Here is a 19,804-nt window from a genome sequence, read left to right on the forward strand (position 1 = left end):
ACTTTCCTTATTGATCCGACTTTTCCACGCATATTGCGTGGCGCTGTTCACACTTCCAAGTGGCCTCAGCACTTGCACCGATCCACTCTTCTTGTCTCCAACAAAGCTCCTCTGACGATCAAAATGGGTGTCGTAGAAAAGGTGCGTAGGTTGTTCCTGGCTGTAGGTACATTTCTCACTCGATCATGTCCATCATAGATCAAGGAGATCGAGGGTGAGTCCCACAAACTCCGTCTAGAATAAACTACATTTAATTTACGAACTGTCTGGACTGAAGAGGAGATGGCGAGGAGTAAGTAGTCTCTTCCATTCTTGCCGAATATAGTACTTACCTTTGTATAGCCCAGAAGAACAAGGTGAAGCTTGTCCCACACCGACCAGCATCCGCATCGTATTGAAGCGATCGTGCTCGTGCAAGTAGGCGACCGAATACCATCTGGGTCTTCTCAAGGCTAAGCTCGCTCGGTATCGAGCGCAGCTTTTGGAGCCACCCACGAAATCAGGGGGTGCTGGTGTAGGGTTCGATGTGCAAAAGTCAGGTTAGTGTGTGTCCACATCGCGAACTAGAACTTCATTGAACGGCAACACGCAGGGGATGCTCGAGTTGCTTTGATTGGCTTTCCATCGGTCGGGAAGGTACGTTCTCTAAGTTTCTTCCTGACATTGACTCCAGTAAATTCTCATGCTGTACGATGCCAGTCCACACTTCTCGGTAAAGTCACCCACACGGCCTCGGAAGCTGCTGCCTACGAATTTACAACTTTGACCGTAAGATATTCACAACTTATAATTCACGCCTCATAGTCTCGAAAGTTGATGAATTTATCAGGCCATTCCGGGAGTGCTGTGAGTGGAACCTTACCGGCTTTTGTTGCGGTGGCGCGCTGATCTTCTAGGCCAGAACATACGATGGGGCGCGGATACAGCTTCTAGATCTACCAGGAATCGTGGAGGTAAGTGATTTTTCGTCTATTCCTTCCAGCCTCCCTTCTAATAACTCACTGCAAAACTAAACCAGGGGTAAGAACTCTGCAAGATCTCCTGAGGACGTATCAAACTCATGACTGACCCTTGCTCAGTGCGAGTCAAGGCCGTGGTCGTGGTCGACAGGTCGTATCTACAGCTAAGACGGCTGACCTTATCCTGGTGAGGACTTTGATTGTCGGTCGACGTATCAGTGCTCAGTATGCCACAATAGATTATGCTGGACGCAACCAAGTCTGAGGAACAACGGCGATTACTCGAGATCGAACTGGACGCAGTCGGCATCAGGTTGAACAAGCAAAGGCCGGACGTAGTGTTCAAACGAAAAACTACCGGAGGGGTGAGCATGACTGAATATCAGTGGTCTATCTGTCTAAGGCACTCATTGTTCGAGCTCTGTTCTTTCCCTAAAGATCACGGTTCGTCCATCCGTTTATGTCAAGAGTTCTCTGCCAGTGAAGCTGACGGTGCAATTTCCAGTTGACTGCGACCGTGAAACTAACTAAGACGGACGAGAAGACAATTCGAACAATTCTTGCCAGCTGTGAGCACTTCAGTACCGTTGACCATGGCTCATCCAGAACGACTAACTCAACCTTGGTGTTCGCACATGTTAGACAAGCTACACAACTGTGACGTTATGATTCGTGAGGACGTATGTTTGCTGCCGTTTTGTGACTTATTGCAAATTTAACGACTCACTTACACAGATCACGACAGACGAGTTTATCGACGTGCTGATCGGTATGTACCTGATCTGCCAATTATCCCTTAGTGTCTTTCGTGTTTTGCATGCTAACGTTGAGTTTCGACGACAGGAACACGGAAATACATTCCCTGTCTATGTGTGTTGCATATTCATCCTCGCCCCACCTCGCAATCGGGACTTGGCAATATACCAATAAACCTCTAATGATCGAACCCTTCAACAGATGTTTACAACAAGATCGACGCAATCAGTCTGGAACAGCTCGATAAACTAGCTCACGACGATCATACCGTCGTCATCAGCTGTGAGATGGGCCTCAAGTAAGCTTTCCACACCCCCTCTCTCCGTCTTCTCACCAACGCCTCACATGGCCTACGTACTCACCTTCCATTACCAGCCTGGAATATCTCATCGAACGCATCTGGGACGACCTCGACCTCGTCAGAGTCTATACGAAGAAACGAGGAGCGCATCCGGATCTCGACGACCCGGTATGTATGCGGAAGGGATCAACGATCGAGGTAGAGTTGAACCTTTTCATTTCTGGACAAACGGCAATATCTAATCCTACTTACTCGACAGGATGTGTGTAATGGGATCCATAGGTCGCTGGTCCCAAATTTCCGGTATGCTATCGTTTGGTGAGTACTACTCACTGTTTGCATATCTATCCGCCGAGTTGGTCTCCTAGGAGATTGCATTTGGCCGTAAAGAGAAGGTTTACTCACATTGGTCCTCCGAATTATAAGGGGCAAGTCATCGAAATTCTCGCCACACGGACAGAAAGTCGGAATGGCCCATCTGGTGCAGGACGAAGATGTTGTTTCCAGTGCGTGTAGTCTCTTTCTGCTTCGCCGTTGTCAGTCTTGTTGCCCTCGTACTTTGATTTGCTGACATTTGTGTGTGGACTGCGCCATTCAGTATTCACGAAGTAGATGTCGCTATGTCGTCCCTATCGACTCGAAGTTGTTTTGAAAGAGATGTTCAAGTTTGTAGCTGTATGTACTTGTTGTATACTTTCGCACGCGATTCAAAACATGCTCGCTTTCAAACAGTAACAGGAAGAATCGTTTGGACATTCTGCTTTTCGTATACGGTGATGCGGTACTGCACTGAATATGAGGGTTATAACATCAAGGACACAAACACGTATCTACAGACGGCTAGCATGGTACAATGGAGCACTGAAGTAAAAATCAAAACACGGGTGGGTTGTTGGTATGTACAGAAAGCAAGCGACAGCAAAACAAGATCAAGATATCCAAGAAACGATAGTGTGACGCCCAACTTTTTCGTAACAAGACAAGATAAAATTTCTTACATCTGCACGAAACCTTCTTCCTTCATCGCATTCCACCAGTCCAGAATTTCCTTCGCCGACTTCGTCAACTCCGACCCGGCCAGCCATCTCATCTCGCGGTTTCCCCAACCTTCCCACCGCACCAAGTACGACATCCCTTTCCCATGCTTCTTCTCTAATACTATAGTCTCGATCTCCCACTCCTTCTCCCCATCTTTGCCCCTGCCCGCAGGACCAACATTCGGATCGACCGCTTGTTCGTAGTCATCAGGACCACGCCTTCCAGTCCAGCGCTTCAGTCTAGTGCCCGTAAAGATTGTGCTAGGAAGCAGAACACCCTTATGACTGGTGGTAGCGGCCATTTCGACATTCCATCGGGAACAGTGGGGAGTATTATAAGACCGGTGGAGAATCGTGAAGGGGCCTTCCCAGCTAGTATGGAACCGAGGACGGCCGTGCTCGTCGACTTGATCATCATGGGGGAGAGGAGGAAAGTACATGCGGACAAGTACTTCATCTCTAGGTCGAAAGTGACCTGAAGGCTTGACCTTCAAAGAATGCGAGGGTGGCACAGGGCGCTTTTTCTGGACGAAAGGCATGTAGGAGATGAGCACACGTAGAATTCTCAAGGATGAGAAAAGGTACCTGTGACTCCTTTACCTGCGCTCGTGATGTCGACAGCGCAAGCGTCTGCTTCTTCACTGGTTGTCGTTTTTCCTTAATTTCAAGGTGTACTTTCTTCCTGTTCCAGATCTCTTCTTCATCGTCACTACTATCACGAACCTGCGAAATTTTGCGCTTCTTCCCCAAAGGTGCCTTCAACTGCTACGATGTACGGCCCGGGGTAAGTCAAGCTAGCAAGGTTAGTTGAAAGGCGACTCACTGCAGATGGATCCTTGGCCAAGCTGATGGGTTGATGCTGAATTTTGGTCACCTGGTGCTGGACTGGCGCAGACAGCTCCCTCTACGACAAAGAGATGGATGATTCAGTGACAACAAAAACGCATTCGACAACACTGAGGTTATTACTTCGGAAGTTTGCGCCTCGTAGGGCGTGAATCGACCTTTTGAATCTCTGACATTGTTACGCTTTGAAGCCTACATCGCATGAAGTGGTTTATAAGCAAGAGATCAGCAAGAACATAGCGACATTGCTCACAGGGGTTTGAGGCGGAGTTTGCTGTTGTCTCTGAAAACAACGATGTGCACAAAACGGTGGTATTAGAAAAACAGACATAAAGCAGGTGGTTAAGAAAGACGAACCGGTGCGTTGACTATGGCTCGGTTAGAAGCAATAATAGAGTCTCCTTGGTCGGGCTGGACGTCGTTATACGCAACGCGGAAGACGTCCTGCTGGGCTTGCGAAGAGGAACCCTGAAGAGGTCGAACGTGATCAGGTGGACGTTGGTTGCGATCTCTTGGGATGGAAGCCGGGATCATTGGTCGTGCAATGCGCGAGCGCTGCGGCGTGTGCGGGGCAGAACCATTTGACTACATTTGAACGAATATGTAGATAAAAATTGGGGAAGCGGGAGCCTAGGGGTGTGAAGAAGGCAGCGTACCGTACTCGCCTGGCCAGGAATTGGGCTAGGTTCGCGAACGTTTGAGGTGCGATCGCTCGAGCTCTTCGCAGCCACCTGTCGTATATTGACCGGGAAAGTACAGTGTTAGCTGAGTTACAAGACCAAGATGAAGGAGAACGCACAGGATGTTCAATGGTCTCAGGCTCAGCGCGACCTTCCTTCAGAACACTAACTGCTCGGTCGATCGAAAGGCGGGCCCGCGCGGCCATAAAAGTTAGCTCTACCCTTTCCTCCTCTGAGATTCTCCCATCAACAGCACCTGCTTCCCTTGGAAGCAGCTTCTGTAATTCTTCCAAAGAACTGTTAAGGTTTTTAAATATAACGAGAGAACTCGCAGGGCCTGCTTGGCCACGGGCGCCGTGTCCCTCCCAAAAATCTCTGAGACGGCGAACGTTCCCGTCGACGCTCATGATTTCATGAGCTCTAGATCTGTCTGATTACTCAATGTCGAGTACCTGCAGCAAGCAGAAGCCAGAATTCGGATGATTGAATCAAAGTCTGAGGCAAGCCTTCCGAGGTCAAGATGATGGAGGTTCAAGAGAGGAGCCTCGATGGGATCTTTTACCTGAGAACACCGTCTCGCGGTGTTCTCATAGATGAGCTTGATATCCGCATCGTTTACATTTGTTTGCGGCCGAAAAAAGATTGAGTTTATGAGTTGAGCCAAAGTTGTCGAGCGGTGACTTCACGCAAATATCCGACACGGCGCCGACACCCCGGTAGCCTCGTGACCTTGCCTCCTCGAGTTCGAACTGTACGGCTTGAGAGCACTTTCGTCCTTTCCGTTCTCCACTTACTGCTCATACGTATCTGTTGCATCGAAAAATCTGAACACTTCCAGTACGGATCATAATCCTGCGAATTATCTGTGCTATATCTTGCAAGACCTCTCAGACCGACACACTCCCAATTATGTCCACGAATGAACCCCCAGCGCAGCCCGAGGTTTCCGCCTCCGAACTCGATTCCAGCCGCACAGCGAGACAGATATACGCGCTAGGGGATGTCGAAAAGGTGTGTACCTACCTGCTCTAATAGTGGGGTTTTTTTCCACTGACGACACTTCCTGCAGGACATAGCCCGCCTTCTACAGCTCGCCTCCTCCTCGATATCTCTTCTCACCCTGCCTCAAACGGACGGCGAAACCGACAATCTACCACAGGGAGAGGAACGGTCTGAACAGTTTGTGCTGGAAGTGAGCGAATATTTTGAACGGCTTGACGTGAGTTTAAGCCCCTATTCGCTTCTTGTGACATGCACCGACGTCTCTACCGCTATGCTTCGTACCAGAACATCCAATTTGCCATTCGTTCTTCCCTCGCCCACATACGACAGTCACGCATACCACCCACCTCCATCGACGCGCCATCCCAAGGATTCAGACCACGAGCCCCTGGAGTCGGTCTTCCCCCGCTGAACAGACAAGATCCATTGGCCGAGCAGCCTAAGATACGCGGACTGCAGGAGGAGCGAACGGAGAGGGATGCATGGCAAGGGATCCTCGATGCTCTGACTCGAATGCGAGACCTTCGAGCTCAGGAACGTCAAGATGCGAAGGATGAGCAGGAAGACGTGGACATGTCTTGATGCTCGGTGATCGGATTCCGTCAGGCAGGTGTAGGACGCTGCGTATGTGAAGTTTGAGACGATAATAGGTGCGTAGAATACAATTGTCTTTATACAAAATTGTACGGTATCTTCTTCCCGACCACGGGTTTTATCTTACAAGGTAGTACTCGCGCTCCGGCATTCCTACATCTGACTCTGCCATGGGCGTCACCATTACCTCAAACGCTAACCGTTTCCAAAGCTTCCTCGGCAGCTATTAACTGCTCATCTTCCGCGAACGCAGGGTCCCTCTTTGCGAGGACCTGAGGAGGTATCGTGAGACCATAGGAAATGCGTCGAGCGGAGTCCGAGTGAATAGAGGACTTACCACAAGGTCTCTCAAATCGGCCACCGTCTTCCCCAACCGTGTATCGGCGTCAACGACCATCTTCTTGGACTCCTCTAGCATCTTTTTCTGCGCGTCAAGAAAACGAAGAACATCTCAGTTCAGTGACTGCGGATTCGTGAATGGCACAAGGGCGAGGGAAGGCGGAAGAAGGGCAGCGGTCTGCATCACGCACGGCGTTCTTTACGTCCCATTCCTCTGCACCATCTGCTACGAGCTTATCCAGTTTCCGCTTCTGGTCCTCTACTTCGTCACGATACATGTTTTGTTCTTTGTAAAGCCTGCCGTCATACAATAGCAAACAAGAATTGAAATCAGTGTGGAGTTCATATGACCATAAATCGCAAACGTTCAGAAGGCCGGCGGGGAAGTCATCGGACGCTGGAATGGGTGAACGCAGATCTGTGCTTACCTTTTTGCAGAGCCAGACTTGATCCTGAGTTGTTTGCGGGTTGCAGCTGCGTCCATGGTTGCTGTTGAATGTATGTTTTGGAATTACGTGTCGGTGGCAAGAAAGGTGAAGAAAAGACGTTACAAGCGTATGTCGGTACGAGACTCGTCAAGCAATTGCGTGTGAGCTTTCCGATGACGATTGCGGCAGGATCTAACTTCGCCACCGCCATCTTCCTTCGGACGCGAATTAGACCATCGATAAGGGCTAAATCTAGGCTACCTCGCTTCCGCATTCTGAACTGCTACAACGGCTGAAGCGCTGATGGCGCGGCATCAACAACACGTCAAGCAAGCTTTCCTTCAAGGTTCCGTAACGGCGGGTGCATCAAATAGACTACTTACCCGGCATTTTTTTGTCTCAAGCTTGACGTCGGGTTCCCGCATGAGATGACAATAATACCACGTAAAGAGCTCATGACAATATGTCGTAGATGTCTACCTCCTACAGAGAATACAGGCGTGACTAGCACCTCCGGGAACGTAGATAAAACAAGCGTGCAGTTCAGACAACAGGAGCATGTGAATGAACATCAATAGGAGCCGGAATCGAGAAGCGGGGGAAGTGAGGAGGGATTTCGACGGGAAAAGCAACACGGTGAAGAACGATACCGTATAGTATACATGTACTGCAGATGAGACTCGTATGGAAGAAAGTCCTATCAGGCGAAGGGGAACAGACGAGGGCGGGCTACAGAGGGGAACGAGCAAAATCCCAACATAAAACCAAACGAAGAAATTGAAAGCACCGTCCAAGCGAGCCCAACTAGGGGCGCGAACGATGACTCCCAACTTCTCTCTCGTGTCGACGACGACGGTGACCGCAGCCGCAAACCCCAACGACGACTACTCAATCGACAACGACTCGCTCGCGCGCGACGGATTTCAACCCAAGGCCCTTCTCTGGTACGGACTAGCCGCACAGCGAGGCGGGGAAGTGAGTGCGGGAGATACGGGTCGGATATCGAAGAGGAAGCGTAAGGGAAGCAGGATAACGAGTCGCGAGATCGAAGGCGGAGAAGATGGTGATGGTCGAATTGGTGCTGTCTGAGCGACGCGGAACCGAGTGACGGACAAGCCGCCACAAGCTCGAAGGGATGTTTGTGCGTAGCAGAACATCGGGAACGCCGGGATGCAGTGGCCGGAGCTGAACGTCGAGGGATCGGAGGACATGGGAAGTGTATCGAAGCGAGGCGGCAGGCGTTGATCAGGCGCCATTCACACGCTCAAGACGCTGAGGGACGGGATGGAGATGAGGTGGCGACAATAATAATAGACGGGGAGATGATGGCATCGTGACCGGAAGGCGCCGTGAGGAATTCTGGAGGCCAGGAAGGAGATAGCGTTGTGGGAATCATACGAGTTGCAGGAGACCGGGAGACAAAACGAAAAGATGCCGGTGTATTGGCGCGCACCATATGAAGGCGACTGCTCAGCGAAGAGGTCGCATTCGGCGCGTAGACGAGGGAAGAGAGTGGGGATGGAGACTGGACGACGATGTGAAAACAAGAAGGCGCCGTGCGTTCGACGAAGCGCTGACGCTCATGGGGAGCGGCAGAAGGTGCCTCAAGCCGAGATGCACGGTCTTGTGTCAGTGTCGTGTCGTTCGGCATCCGTACATCCTCGGTGATCGTCTTCTTGTCGAGTGTCGAGGGTTCCTAGCACGAGCTGTCGGCGTCGAGAACGGTGACCGCTGGTCGACCGAACGCTAACGGAGAGGAGGGAGAGGCAAGGCGGCGCGGCCGCCACGTACGGTAACGCCGAGGAAGAGTGAGGGTGCATCTTCGACAAGCTGCTGGCTGGTATCCTCCCGGAAACGAGCACCATGGAAATAAAAAACCACATCGATAGCAGGAAAGATGGAAGCGGGAAGGATGATGCGAGGTAGGTATGCGTGCGTAGAGTGTCCATGCGAATAAAAAAGCGTCGAGCCTGCAGTCCTGGCAGGATATCATCATAGCATCAATATTATCATAAAAAAGCGCGGGGTCCGCAAGTTTTTGTCGTAAGACCGCGAGACGGTGCTGCAGTCCTTCCAAATGCGCGGGGCAATCAGAAATTGGGGGCGGACTGCTGCTGGACGGCGGCGACGGCGGCGGCAGCAGCAGCATGACGTTGCTCTGCGGTGCCGAGCATGAGCGCCTCGTTGACCCTGCCATGAATCGTCAGCGACATATCAACATCAAGAGAAGGGGAGGGTACTGACGATCGCAGACGTTGCGTCTCATTCTCAGCCTGCTGAAGTCTCGTCTGCAGTTGACCCTGGGTCATCTCCAAGTACCTGATGTGAGTCGTCGCACGGTCCAACAGGGAAACCTTGCTCGACTTCTGGTTCGAAATGGGCAAGGCCTCCTTCAGACGGCGGTAACCGTCCCTGAGCTCGTCACGTCGGCGCTGCTCCGACTCGATACGCTGGCGGCGGATTTCCTCACGGCGACTATTTTGAGTTTATTGAATGAGTCACGGTCCAGTCTGATAGATTCAAAAATAGAGCTTTACTCACACTTCGTTCGTCGCACCACTGGGGATCTGTGGCTGGAAATCGTCGTCATCGTCGGAGAAGTCTTCCGACTTGCTTCCTCGGCGCTTGCGGGTGGTCGTCCTTGTGGGCGGCGTCACCGCGATGGGGTTGTAGCGGTGGGAGCGGGGAACAGACGCGAGCGAGGATTCGCTGCTGCGGCTGGCACGGCCGGAGCGCATGCTGTCGGAGGAGGTTTCGCCCGGGGTAAGACCAGTGAGCATCGCGGGGTAGATGCCGTGGCTGGGAGGGGTGTACGGGCGAGTTGGCGAGCCGGAGCCGGTGGTGTACGAGCTGGTGAAGGAATAGTCGGCGAGCGGGTTGGAGAGATTAAGGGAGGAAAGTGTGTACGGCTCGGAGTGAGGGTACTGGAGATAGTCGAGCCCCGTCAAGGAGTCGTAGGTGAAGTTGGGGGTGCCAGTGGCCTCCATGAAGCTGGGGCTCTTGGGATGCTCGAGGGGACCTTCCATTGCGGCGAGGATGTGCAGACGAGATAGATGCTGAAGAATAAGATAACGATGCGAATGTGTGCGGCGGCCTTGTACAGATGATTGAATAAATGAGATCAGATAATGCTGGGACGCTAGAAAAGAGGACAGGCTGGGGGTTAGAAAGTCGACGCCGGGCGATGAGAAGGAATACGGACTGCAGTTGGTACAACAAGTGCGTGAGGTGTACGAAGACGCGGAGATGGAAAAGAAAAAGAAAAGGGAGGAGGAGAAAAGGGAGATGCGGAGGGGAGAGAGGTCACGGAGAGACGGAGAAGCAGCTGGGATGATGGGGATGGGGGAGAACAATCCCGATTTGCCTCCGTTCCTTATAGCTTTGCATCCGGCCGGACGCGCCGAATAGGCGGCCTCGTGTCTTAATGAGCCGAATAGTCGGGCGCAGTTTTCTCAGCTGCAGAGGACCCGCAGAGGACTTGGACCGTCCGCTTTCCTCTCTCGTCTTCTCCGTCTGATCGTCTGCGCCCGACCTCCTCAGATGCTCACAGCCCTAGCCCATTCCAGCCTTCTCTGCTCTCTGCCCTTCGACAAGTCACCTAACACCGCCCATGAAACCAGAGTCCATCAATCTTCTCGCTCATTCGCATTAATTTTCCGTCATTACCTTATCCCTGTCTGACCTCTACAGCGTTCTCCATGGAATGTGTGCCCTTCTCTCTTTCTCCCCTGGCTGATGGATTGTACGCCAGCCTGGTCCGTGCATACTGAGCAATCGATCTAGGAAGCATATCTCGTCTTCCCGTCAAGCGCTGGTTCCGTTTTCGCCGAAATCCCCTCACTTCCCATTTCTCACACTTCCTCCGCTTTCCCTGCGCATACTGCTCAGTCTAACCTTACGCAGTGAACCGGCTGCCGTGTCCAATAGAATTTTACGCCCTCCTTCCAGTCTCTTTTTCCCTCATGGTCATGCGTCATGAGGCCCGACACGTTGTTTTAATCAGAGCCCTATGTAGGCCGTTTCTCCCCAAGACCGCTCCCTCGCATTCTTCCGACAAGGCTATGCACGTCCAGGTATCATTTCATCCCGCACTTTGTACCCTCCCGAGACGGATCCGTGAGCGTACACCCCGTCACGGTGACGGATTTGTGACCCTCTGGCTTCATGTTCAAAGGCTAGGCTCAATCGTAAACCTGTGTGGTCCTACTGTAATGTAGTTAGACGCACAATGGTCCAGGGCGCGACGCCACAGGAACCTAATAAGCATTTCGAGCGGTACGGGGGCGGGAAGGAAATATCAATGACAAGATACAAGTCCCCGAAGGGAACGCGAGCGTCAAGGCAGAGGTCGTGATGGGCGGAACAAAAGCCGGGAAACGTAAGGTGTCGTTAATCGTGATCGTTCGTCAATAGTAGTAGCAAAACCCTAAACGTAAAGGAGGAGAGGAGAGCCGAGTCGCGGAAGTCCAGAGAGGAGTAGAAATATCCTAGGAAGGATCAGCGACGGAGGAAAACGGGAACGAAACCTAGGATCAAGCGTTGTAGTAACCTGCAAGTCATAAAAACACGAGGTAAACCACTAGTGACAGATCTTTACTCAAAAGCCACCTGCTCACCTCCGTAAAAGGGTCCCTTCATGCCGGAATAGTGCTCCAGCCGTTTCGAGAATCTCCAATTGAGGAACATAGCGTAGAACTAGAAAAGTTGTAAACTGTCATTGCATGGTTCTACCTACCACGAAGTTCGACGAAAAATCTACCTGGAAGCAAAGGTCAACGAGTACGGCAATGATCCATGCAGTGTCGATGCTACTGTAACCGACGTTACAGAAACACGACGGTAGACTGTACGTCGTATAGTTCACATTGTCCGGGTAGATGGTCGAGTCGTTGTCGCACTCCCAGTTGATCTTGTCCTTCCTGTGATGACGGTGGAGAAGAATCAACGACACGGGGGCAATCGAGAAGAGGAGTAAAGGGTCCACAAAGGATGTAAACCAATCGAGACAGAGCTTACCCCCGCTGAAGCTCCACGATGATGATAATATCTCTAACAGCCGATATGACCACTATGAGTGGCCATAAGAATTTGCATACACGTGTCCAAATGTACGATTTCTATAGCGAAGAAGAATCGTCAGTCGATCTGGGGAAGTGGAGTAGTTAATACGAGAGTCACATTTGAAAGCGCAATAACGTTGATCAGCGCAACAGCACCGATAGCCATAGCAATACCACCATAGATCTGCCTATGGGACTTATGAGCAAGGCGTAAGTATAGGTTCCAAAGTACAACTCCATACCATTCAGGGTATATAAAGAAAAAGTATGGGCCCCACAGAAAAAAGAAGATACCACCGACGATGCTGTAAATCTAGGAAGTGAGGGAAATTAGGCAGAATCTGTCTGGAAGGACGAATTGGACATACGAAGATGGCAGCATTCCAGGCGATACTTCCAGCGCGCTACAGGTAAACAATTAGCCACTGTGGCACCGTCTACGCGGTACAGGGCAGTCTAGTGACAATACACACGAGGGGTAGTAGGAGGAGACAGTTGTCACACCTGAAGAGAAAGGTGATCAATGAATGGACTGCTCGATCGCCTGGTGAGAGAAACCCGTACCACATAGTTCCAATAAGTTAGTAGAATAAGTCAGACGGTGATATTAAGACAGCCAAAAGGGAGCAGGTACAGGTACAGAGGTGCAGAGGCAAATTCAAGGACAAAAAGAAGGACTGGTCGGGGACGACAGCGAGCGTCGAGGAAAGAAGAGCTCTGGTCGGACAGCGTCCGCGTCGATGCACGTTCCCCACACCCAAGCGTGACAACTGTCACCACGACGTCAGTGGCGTTGCCGTTTCTCCCTGTTTCTCCTCTCAATTGCGTTACAGAGAGGTGAAGTGTGACATCTATTAGTCACTGTGACCGACTGAGGACTTTGGTCCAGTTCCTTGCATCTTTTTCCGAGAGCAAGCTAATCCTCGCACCACACAATAGGGCTTATATGTTAGTGAAAACTTGGAAATTTTTGCGAAAGCTCATTGGCGGATCGGACAGATCTTCCGCCAACAAGTTCCAAGTAAACTTGAAACATATAAGGTCTAATGTCGATACTCAATTGAACTTTCACATTAATTTTGTCGCACAGGTCCGAATAGCAATGTTCGTGAACGAGAAGACTGTCTTCCCGAGATCATGTTCGAGAAATAGAGCTCTCGGAACCTACTTGACCCCATCGACACAGGGCTGCATCTCTCGGTCCTCTCTCTCCTCCAGTATGCTTCAACAGTGCTCACACGGAATTCGATTGCTTAACCCGGTGACCTCCCTTGGAACGCACATGCAACACTTACCCGAATCACAAAGCAAGAACCAAATTAACCTGAGGTGCGTAACCTATTCACCATTGCGGGTCAACACACTCTTTGTTTCGTGTCATTCATCCCTCATGTTCCTCCATGCAGCAATTCATTGACTATGATCGGACTGATAGTCCTGAACATACCTGATTCTTGGTCTCCGGGTGCTTTTGGATGCATAGGCCCGCAAAGTCTGGTTCTCCCGTTCACGTCCTTTCTTGACATATGGGTAATCGCTCACGCTTTCTCTCGGGACGCCTCTCCCTTCTACCGCGGGCTTTCGAAACACTGGTCATCAGGTCTTCCAGCTGGCCAGTATTAACGCCAGTTGCTGCTACGAATAGTCACACTCTCCATAGACCTCGGCCTTGCAGAAGGGCGTAAGGCTGAATATAGCTTCCTTCTTCCTTGTGTCGTTCTACCACTTCCGTACTGGACCTCCGTTGGGGACGCTTTGACGCCACAGATCACGCCGGTAGATCTTGGTCATCCTTTGTTTAGAGGTTTTACCTTCACAGATCGTGCTACTCCGGTTTTCCGAGGCATCAAAATGCATGTTGTCCCCTGATTGGGCAGAACTACCCAGAGTTACTCGATCCGTAAGTCCAAGCGTGGAATGTATCCGCGTCCTCGTCACCTTCCAGCGGTTTTCATCTCCGGTTCGTTCTACAGGAATTGGAATAACTGACGGATGTGGCGCCTGGGTATCTGTTTTTGATATCAGTCCAATGAGCTGCTACTCATCTCTCCACTGGGGCGTACAACGCTTTTCCCCTCGCATAAGTCTCATCTCTGCGCTTCCTTACACCAGGAAAGCAACCATTATAATCCTTCTCGAGCCGTTGCTGGTTCCACTCGGCGGAATTTCGCCCTCTTTCTCAGCGATTTCCCAGCGATAAGCACCCGAGTCCTTCATCTGCGATCTTCGTTGCAGCATGTAAGGTTCTGATACACGTTTCTATGAAATCCTCGCTCCCTTTTCTGTTTCTGTCTCTGACTGCCCTATCAGCTGGTCAGTGGCAACTCTGGATCGGCTTCATACCCCGGAATTGTCCTAGCAATGCAGGGTCGCTTCGTGCTGAGCGCGGCTTTTACGAAGTACACGACGCCCTCACATGTGCACTATTTCTGCTATCCGAACTAGAATGTGACAACCACAACACTAACCACACGAAAATACAGGGGTCCACAAGCACAGACTGTTAATTTCCTGTATCTTTGGGTTGTGCGATTGCCTATGCTAATACACCTCCTGAGGCAGTTGGCCCCGACAGCTGTCTTGTAATCCAGTCATCGGGATCCCATGAGGTTTGCCACCCACTGCAGGTAATCAACAACCCCGGTCATTCAATCACAGTATGTCCACAGGCCCTTGTCTCACCCCTGCTTCCTCAAACCTACTGTCGTGGACGCAGAAGCTCACGTCTGTTCAGATTTCAATAGGGGAGAAGCCTACGGATGTCTTTGATGCGCGTGTCCGACGTATGTACTCACGTACGTGCGTACCTGGATGCTTCGAATGCCGGCCACTACGCTTCGCTTCGCTTCGTCTCAGTTGGGTAGTTCTCAACGCCTCAGCTCCACCTCGTGTTATCGTGCGAGCTCGAGGTGCGCTTTCACCTTTGTACGTCTTTGTACCCCGCCGCTTCGAACCACTTACCGAGGGATCTCTTCCGTTTCGTTGCTAGCATGATGTCGACAAACAAGCTCGTGCCACTGAGGCTGTACAGCGCTTTGGCGTACGAGGCTGACTGACATCCACGCAGCTTCCTGCCCAAACCTCAAACCCGAAGCCCTCAGCCCCATTCCAGAACGAGCCTCGCCCCGCACTCAAAGCTCCATACCACCCCTTTCACTACCACAGGTTAGGCAAGGTAAGCAACATCGACTCATGAGCTGTAGGGCCCTGGGGACCGATGTGGCTCTGTGGCTCTCGAAGTGCGGGCTACGCCACTAGTGCACCAGCTGCGAGTGATTTTCAGTGACAAAAAGCGGGGTCAGTGGTGGGTCGACCACTTATGCATGCCTCATGCCAGTTTTCACAGCCTCTTCATTAGAGAGGTAAGCTATAATCGAGCAGGAGCCGACTCCCAAGTTCCATTTCCGAGGCTTATTGGTGGTCGTGCTGACCCGACGCGTTATTGTTCTTCACTCCAGGTGGTCGCCGTCTTTGTCACCCGCCGGACAATCGAGACTTCAGGGATTCATATCCACTCGTCGAAGGGTGGGTGGTCCACCGGGAGACAAGGCTTGTAGTGGCTCTGTACTTTAGACTCTCCGTTCAAGTTCGCTCCCCCTCACCCACTGGCACGTAAGTGACTTCAAAGCGTTTTTACGTACCCTGCATACCATCCGTTTCCCTTTGTTGACGTCTACTACGCCATCGATTTTCCCGCTCGTGCGCGTGGATGGATGTACTCCGTCATCCATCACGATCGGTGGCCCAGGGCAACCTCGAAATCGACAAAGTGGAAACGTACGCATGTTGGTAAGAACACGAGAAACTCCGACAGAGGCTTGCCTTGATTCGACCTGACGAAACACGAAAAGCACGGAGGACGCGTGTTCCAAGCCCAGTCGCTTTCGCTGCAGCCCTTTTTGCGAATTCACCGAGGTGCCACTGACATCCATCGGGCGACGGGGAAATACCAGATCGTTTCGTCGATGCACCGATGGGATACGATTTTGGTATAGCTAACGGTCATGCGTACAGATCGAGGTGGGACGAAAATCAGATTCGGGATCGGATGACACTTCGACCTTCTAGATCTCGAAGGACGAAGGCGACTCGAGGCAGTCGCAGTGAGCTCGAGGTGGGGACTCAAGAGTAGGATGAAGGGGAGAAGAACTACAGGACCCATAGGCTATGTGGTGTTTGCTACGGAGAGTCCCTACTCCCAGCAATCGATGTCGATTGGACCGTGGATAAACGAAGTGGCGTAAGTATCATACGTACAGTGTATGTACCTGGTTATCGATGTTGTTGTCGAGGTCAAGGGTAGCCGGGAGTCAGGTTTGTTGCGACTTTGTGGACTGGTATGTACGGTCCAATAGTAACACAAGGCTTCCTTTGTTCCTGTCTTTCACTGCTTGTTTGTTCTGTCCTGGAATCCGATTTCATGTAACTTATGTACGGCAGAAATGGAAGCTCGAAGGCAGTTAAATCGATTATTGTTCGCGGCGATACCTGCAGTTTGGTGCCACGGCGAACAATAACTGGACAAACATAACCCTGGCCACAACTGCTGGTGCGAGATCTTCGATAATCAACTGGTTCAAAAGATAGTCGAGAGAAAGTTTCATTGGACGACAACACAGACTACGGACAAACTAGTCTAACAGCGGATACAACAGCAGATTGAGATAAGTCAACCGTAGCTAGCACTGGGGAGAAGAAGAATAGGGGAACGCGGTCAAGGAAAGCAAGCAGGCAGAAATGTGTATATACAAATAGTGCAGAGAAGACGAGAAAAAAAGAGAGAAGGACAAGGACATAACGAACAAGTAAGAAATCAACCTCCAGGTAATCGACTGGAACACGATCTTCGAAACGGAAAACAACAAAAACCCAAAACACCACGGACCATCATACAAGAATGGGTGACCTTCGTCTAGAAAGCTGAAGAGAGGAAAAATGCGAACGTAGACCGTGCCACGCCACAGATTGAACCAACCCTTCATGGGTGTTGTGAGATACATGTCGATATCAGATGAAGAACCGGATACAGTCGTGGAGGATGCTTCGCTTGCTGAACCCGACACACAAGAAGGAAACGAGAAGAAAATGAGTAATCGTTAGGGTCCGTACAAAGTCGTGTGTGTCCGTGTTCTTCGTAAATGTCATAAGTGAGCCGTCATGAGTGCGATGTAGTGCTGGGCGGTGTTGGAGATGGTGGAAGATGGAGAATTGCACGGTATACACAGGCAAATGAGGGTACTTGACGGTAGTGTTGAGGACGGCACAGTATTGCAGAGCAAGATATATACGGGGAAAGTGAAGAGAGGCGGTGTGAGGATGTGGAATTCGCCGGGAATCTTGAGATAGTCGAAGAGCGAGACCGCAGGAGCCGACCTCGACGAGTACGAGAGACGGTGGTCAGCGACATGCGCGACACGACGCGACCTCAAGCCCGGATGAAGTACTCCCTATGGCCAGCCCACGGCATCGAGTCGTAGGTCTCGCGGAAGATTGCTGAGGATGTCGCATTCCTCGCAGCGATGCTGTCGAGGACGTGCGAAAGCCGGCCACAGTCAAGATACTTCGATACAGATATTTCTCCACATCCGCCCACGACCGCGACGATAGGGATAAGAAAACGAGAAAAAACGAGCAGATGGATACACAGGACACGAATGGATGGGAGCAGCGGTACGATTGGGTCGGTAGGTGGCGATGATGATGCCGACGAGCCAGACGACGATGTTCTCGGCTAAAAGCCCCCGTCGGAGGGCGAGGAGCCCGAATCGTCGTGCTGCATGTTGTGGCTCGGCACAGGGACAAGAGAGTGCACTGGAGCGGGAGCCTGCTCGGGATTGTGAGGGGTCGACGCCATGGGCGATGGAGTACTACCTGGGCCGAGGGAGATCTTCTCGTTGAGAGACCTCAGCCTGCCGACCTCTTGCTCAACAGCGGCGAGACGCGCCTGGAGCTGCTGGTTCATCTTGTCGAGCTGGACGATGTGGTGGGTTGCTACGGGATCCACGAGCGCGCGTTAAACATTTTGACGCCCGATGCAGACAAAGGACTTGGGATGAACTAACCTCGCTCAAGGAGGGAAACCTTGCTGTTCTTCTGATTGGAGACGGGAAGAACGTCCTTCAAGCGGGCATATCCATCACGAAGGTCGTCGCGCCTCCTCTGCTCGGCCTCTATCCTCTGCCTCCTCGTAGCCTCCTTGCGGGTGTGGGCGATAGACTCGGCCAAAGAGACACCCATATCTTCGTCGGACTCAGAGCGACCTCGGCGGCGGCCAGACGAGCCTGATGGGGACGGAGTCGGGTTGTAGCGGATGGGGTTGCGGTGATGGTGGTGGTTGACGAGGCTGTTTCCCCGGGAGGAAGAGGGAGAGCCGGTGCCGCTACGGGAATTGTAAATGGCGTCGGCTCCAGAGTCGGACCCTCCGCTAATAGGGGGCGAGAGGGGTTCACCGTACATTTGGGGCGACTCGCCTGGGACAGGCGAGGCAGACATGGGCATGCCATGAGGCGCGGGGGGATAGGCCTGAGGGTACTGTTGGGGTGCGTTGGGCATCATGTTAATCGTATGAAGTCGATACATATCCGAAGACGGCATCTGGCCTGAAGGAATAAAGAAGTGTGATTGTCAGATCGAGGCGATCAACGAGGCGGGAGGCACCCACGAGGATGGGCAGGTTGTTGATAGGACTGCATGGTAGGGTTGTAAAGCCCATAGGTCTGTTCGCCTGCGCTATCATCAGAGGCATAGAACGCGGCGTAGGAGGCGCCTGGGGGGGCGAGGCCGGTGGTGTCGTCTGGCATATGTTGATCCATTGTTCGTGTCTGCGTCGTGAAAAGCGCTGCTAGCTAAGAGAGAATGAGGAGATGAAAGAAAGAGAGAAGAGAGAAGGAAAGAGGCGACGCCGTCCACCGAGCCGTGAGATCCCTTTTACGCACGCCCCCGCTACATCAGGCAGGTTCTTCCCACACTCGTCCCGTCCACAAAAGAAATGCTTTGTTCTCGAGATCCTCACGCACAGACAACCGTGGAGGAGCTGTAACTATGGCAGACGAGGCTGTTCGCTTCTGCACTCGCAGACAATAACCCTTTCGCATTAGGAGTGCGGGTGGCGACGCCTTCTCTGAATATTAATTTGTATTTGTGCAGAGTCTACATCGGAGGCAGCGCGAGGCATTGTTGATGTATCGGGATCAAAACAGCAGGCAAAATCGGGTTTCAACCACCACCACGCATCGTCGTCGAGATCAGTGCGCCTCGTCTGGATCTTGTCCTCGAAGTTTTTCAGCTTTCCAGCAGTATTTACTCCAGTCCGCTCACCGCCGGTGCCTGCAGCGAACGTCATGCTACGAGCTAATCGTAGCCCGTACCCTCCGAGCTCGAGCCTATCAACTAAAAAGAAGCAGACCATTCTATATCTAGTCAAGGGCGAGCCATTTGAAACCGTCAAACCCACCTCATACCACTCGATGCCCTACTCGCTGCCCCGGTGGCGAACACGGCGGAGATACCGCTCGATGAGCGATTGGAATTGACGAGTTAAAACTCGGAAGGCCAAGGCAGGGCCGACCTCACAGGTGACCATGTGTCCTAACATCCTTACCTCCTCGGCCTAGCTCCTTGTACTGTAACCATAATATACGTTGCTAGACGCCGACAGTTTCCTTGTGCCGACATTCCGCAAAAAGTACCGCAACATGTCCTCCATGTTTCTCAGACTCTCTGCCGAAGCGCTCTTCTTGTGATCAACCACCATATTTCTCATCTTTTTCAGTGCCTTTCGCAACCACTTATATCCCGGTACC

At 51.8% G+C, this 19,804-nt stretch overlaps 7 protein-coding genes across 7 annotated transcripts; 2 read left to right on the forward strand and 5 right to left on the reverse strand.

Moving 5' to 3' along the window:
- Window positions 1–77: 77 nt before the first annotated feature.
- STEHIDRAFT_136472 (developmentally regulated GTP-binding protein) lies at window positions 78–2,742 on the forward strand. The gene is made up of 21 exons (XM_007298959.1): window positions 78–141; window positions 199–214; window positions 278–292; window positions 343–356; window positions 422–539; window positions 593–636; window positions 700–768; window positions 830–846; window positions 902–954; window positions 1,079–1,146; window positions 1,199–1,324; window positions 1,398–1,403; window positions 1,465–1,528; window positions 1,602–1,639; window positions 1,695–1,728; window positions 1,803–1,829; window positions 1,917–2,013; window positions 2,091–2,214; window positions 2,276–2,334; window positions 2,443–2,522; window positions 2,615–2,742. Exons 1-21 carry the CDS (start codon window positions 124–126, stop codon window positions 2,626–2,628), a joined length of 1,101 nt encoding a protein of 366 aa, XP_007299021.1. The 5' UTR covers window positions 78–123; the 3' UTR covers window positions 2,629–2,742.
- Window positions 2,743–2,754: 12 nt separating this feature from the next.
- Window positions 2,755–5,069, reverse strand: STEHIDRAFT_136473 (uncharacterized protein). Its single transcript, XM_007298960.1, has 8 exons — window positions 4,699–5,069; window positions 4,556–4,630; window positions 4,257–4,484; window positions 4,153–4,182; window positions 4,023–4,091; window positions 3,877–3,957; window positions 3,639–3,818; window positions 2,755–3,577 (listed from the first exon to the last, which is right to left on the reverse strand). Exons 1-8 carry the CDS (start codon window positions 4,984–4,986, stop codon window positions 3,011–3,013), a joined length of 1,518 nt encoding a protein of 505 aa, XP_007299022.1. The 5' UTR covers window positions 4,987–5,069; the 3' UTR covers window positions 2,755–3,010.
- A 419-nt stretch (window positions 5,070–5,488) lies between these two features.
- STEHIDRAFT_127478 (uncharacterized protein) lies at window positions 5,489–6,163 on the forward strand (the record flags this gene model as incomplete). The annotated part of the gene is made up of 3 exons (XM_007298961.1): window positions 5,489–5,590; window positions 5,649–5,798; window positions 5,867–6,163. The coding sequence occupies 3 exons, from the start codon at window positions 5,489–5,491 to the stop codon at window positions 6,161–6,163; spliced, it is 549 nt and encodes a 182-aa protein (XP_007299023.1).
- A 61-nt stretch (window positions 6,164–6,224) lies between these two features.
- STEHIDRAFT_89911 (tubulin binding cofactor A) lies at window positions 6,225–7,040 on the reverse strand. The gene is made up of 4 exons (XM_007298268.1): window positions 6,943–7,040; window positions 6,706–6,811; window positions 6,513–6,599; window positions 6,225–6,447 (listed from the first exon to the last, which is right to left on the reverse strand). Exons 1-4 carry the CDS (start codon window positions 6,996–6,998, stop codon window positions 6,364–6,366), a joined length of 333 nt encoding a protein of 110 aa, XP_007298330.1. The 5' UTR covers window positions 6,999–7,040; the 3' UTR covers window positions 6,225–6,363.
- Window positions 7,041–9,032: 1,992 nt separating this feature from the next.
- On the reverse strand, window positions 9,033–9,968 carry STEHIDRAFT_127480 (uncharacterized protein; the record flags this gene model as incomplete). The annotated part of the gene is made up of 3 exons (XM_007298962.1): window positions 9,033–9,132; window positions 9,187–9,417; window positions 9,484–9,968. 3 exons carry the CDS (start codon window positions 9,966–9,968, stop codon window positions 9,033–9,035), a joined length of 816 nt encoding a protein of 271 aa, XP_007299024.1.
- Window positions 9,969–11,165: 1,197 nt separating this feature from the next.
- On the reverse strand, window positions 11,166–12,701 carry STEHIDRAFT_89915 (uncharacterized protein). Its single transcript, XM_007298269.1, has 9 exons — window positions 12,567–12,701; window positions 12,476–12,506; window positions 12,371–12,406; window positions 12,245–12,315; window positions 12,121–12,190; window positions 11,959–12,059; window positions 11,702–11,861; window positions 11,559–11,637; window positions 11,166–11,491 (listed from the first exon to the last, which is right to left on the reverse strand). The coding sequence occupies exons 1-9, from the start codon at window positions 12,569–12,571 to the stop codon at window positions 11,475–11,477; spliced, it is 570 nt and encodes a 189-aa protein (XP_007298331.1). The 5' UTR covers window positions 12,572–12,701; the 3' UTR covers window positions 11,166–11,474.
- A 4,501-nt stretch (window positions 12,702–17,202) lies between these two features.
- On the reverse strand, window positions 17,203–19,676 carry STEHIDRAFT_136478 (uncharacterized protein; the record flags this gene model as incomplete). Its single annotated transcript, XM_007298963.1, has 6 exons — window positions 17,203–17,993; window positions 18,065–18,601; window positions 18,664–18,847; window positions 19,156–19,384; window positions 19,456–19,512; window positions 19,603–19,676. 6 exons carry the CDS (start codon window positions 19,674–19,676, stop codon window positions 17,734–17,736), a joined length of 1,341 nt encoding a protein of 446 aa, XP_007299025.1. The 3' UTR covers window positions 17,203–17,733.
- Window positions 19,677–19,804: the final 128 nt, after the last annotated feature.

The sequence above is a fragment of the Stereum hirsutum genome (genome assembly GCF_000264905.1).
Source record: "Stereum hirsutum FP-91666 SS1 unplaced genomic scaffold STEHIscaffold_1, whole genome shotgun sequence".
NCBI lineage: Eukaryota > Fungi > Basidiomycota > Agaricomycetes > Russulales > Stereaceae > Stereum > Stereum hirsutum.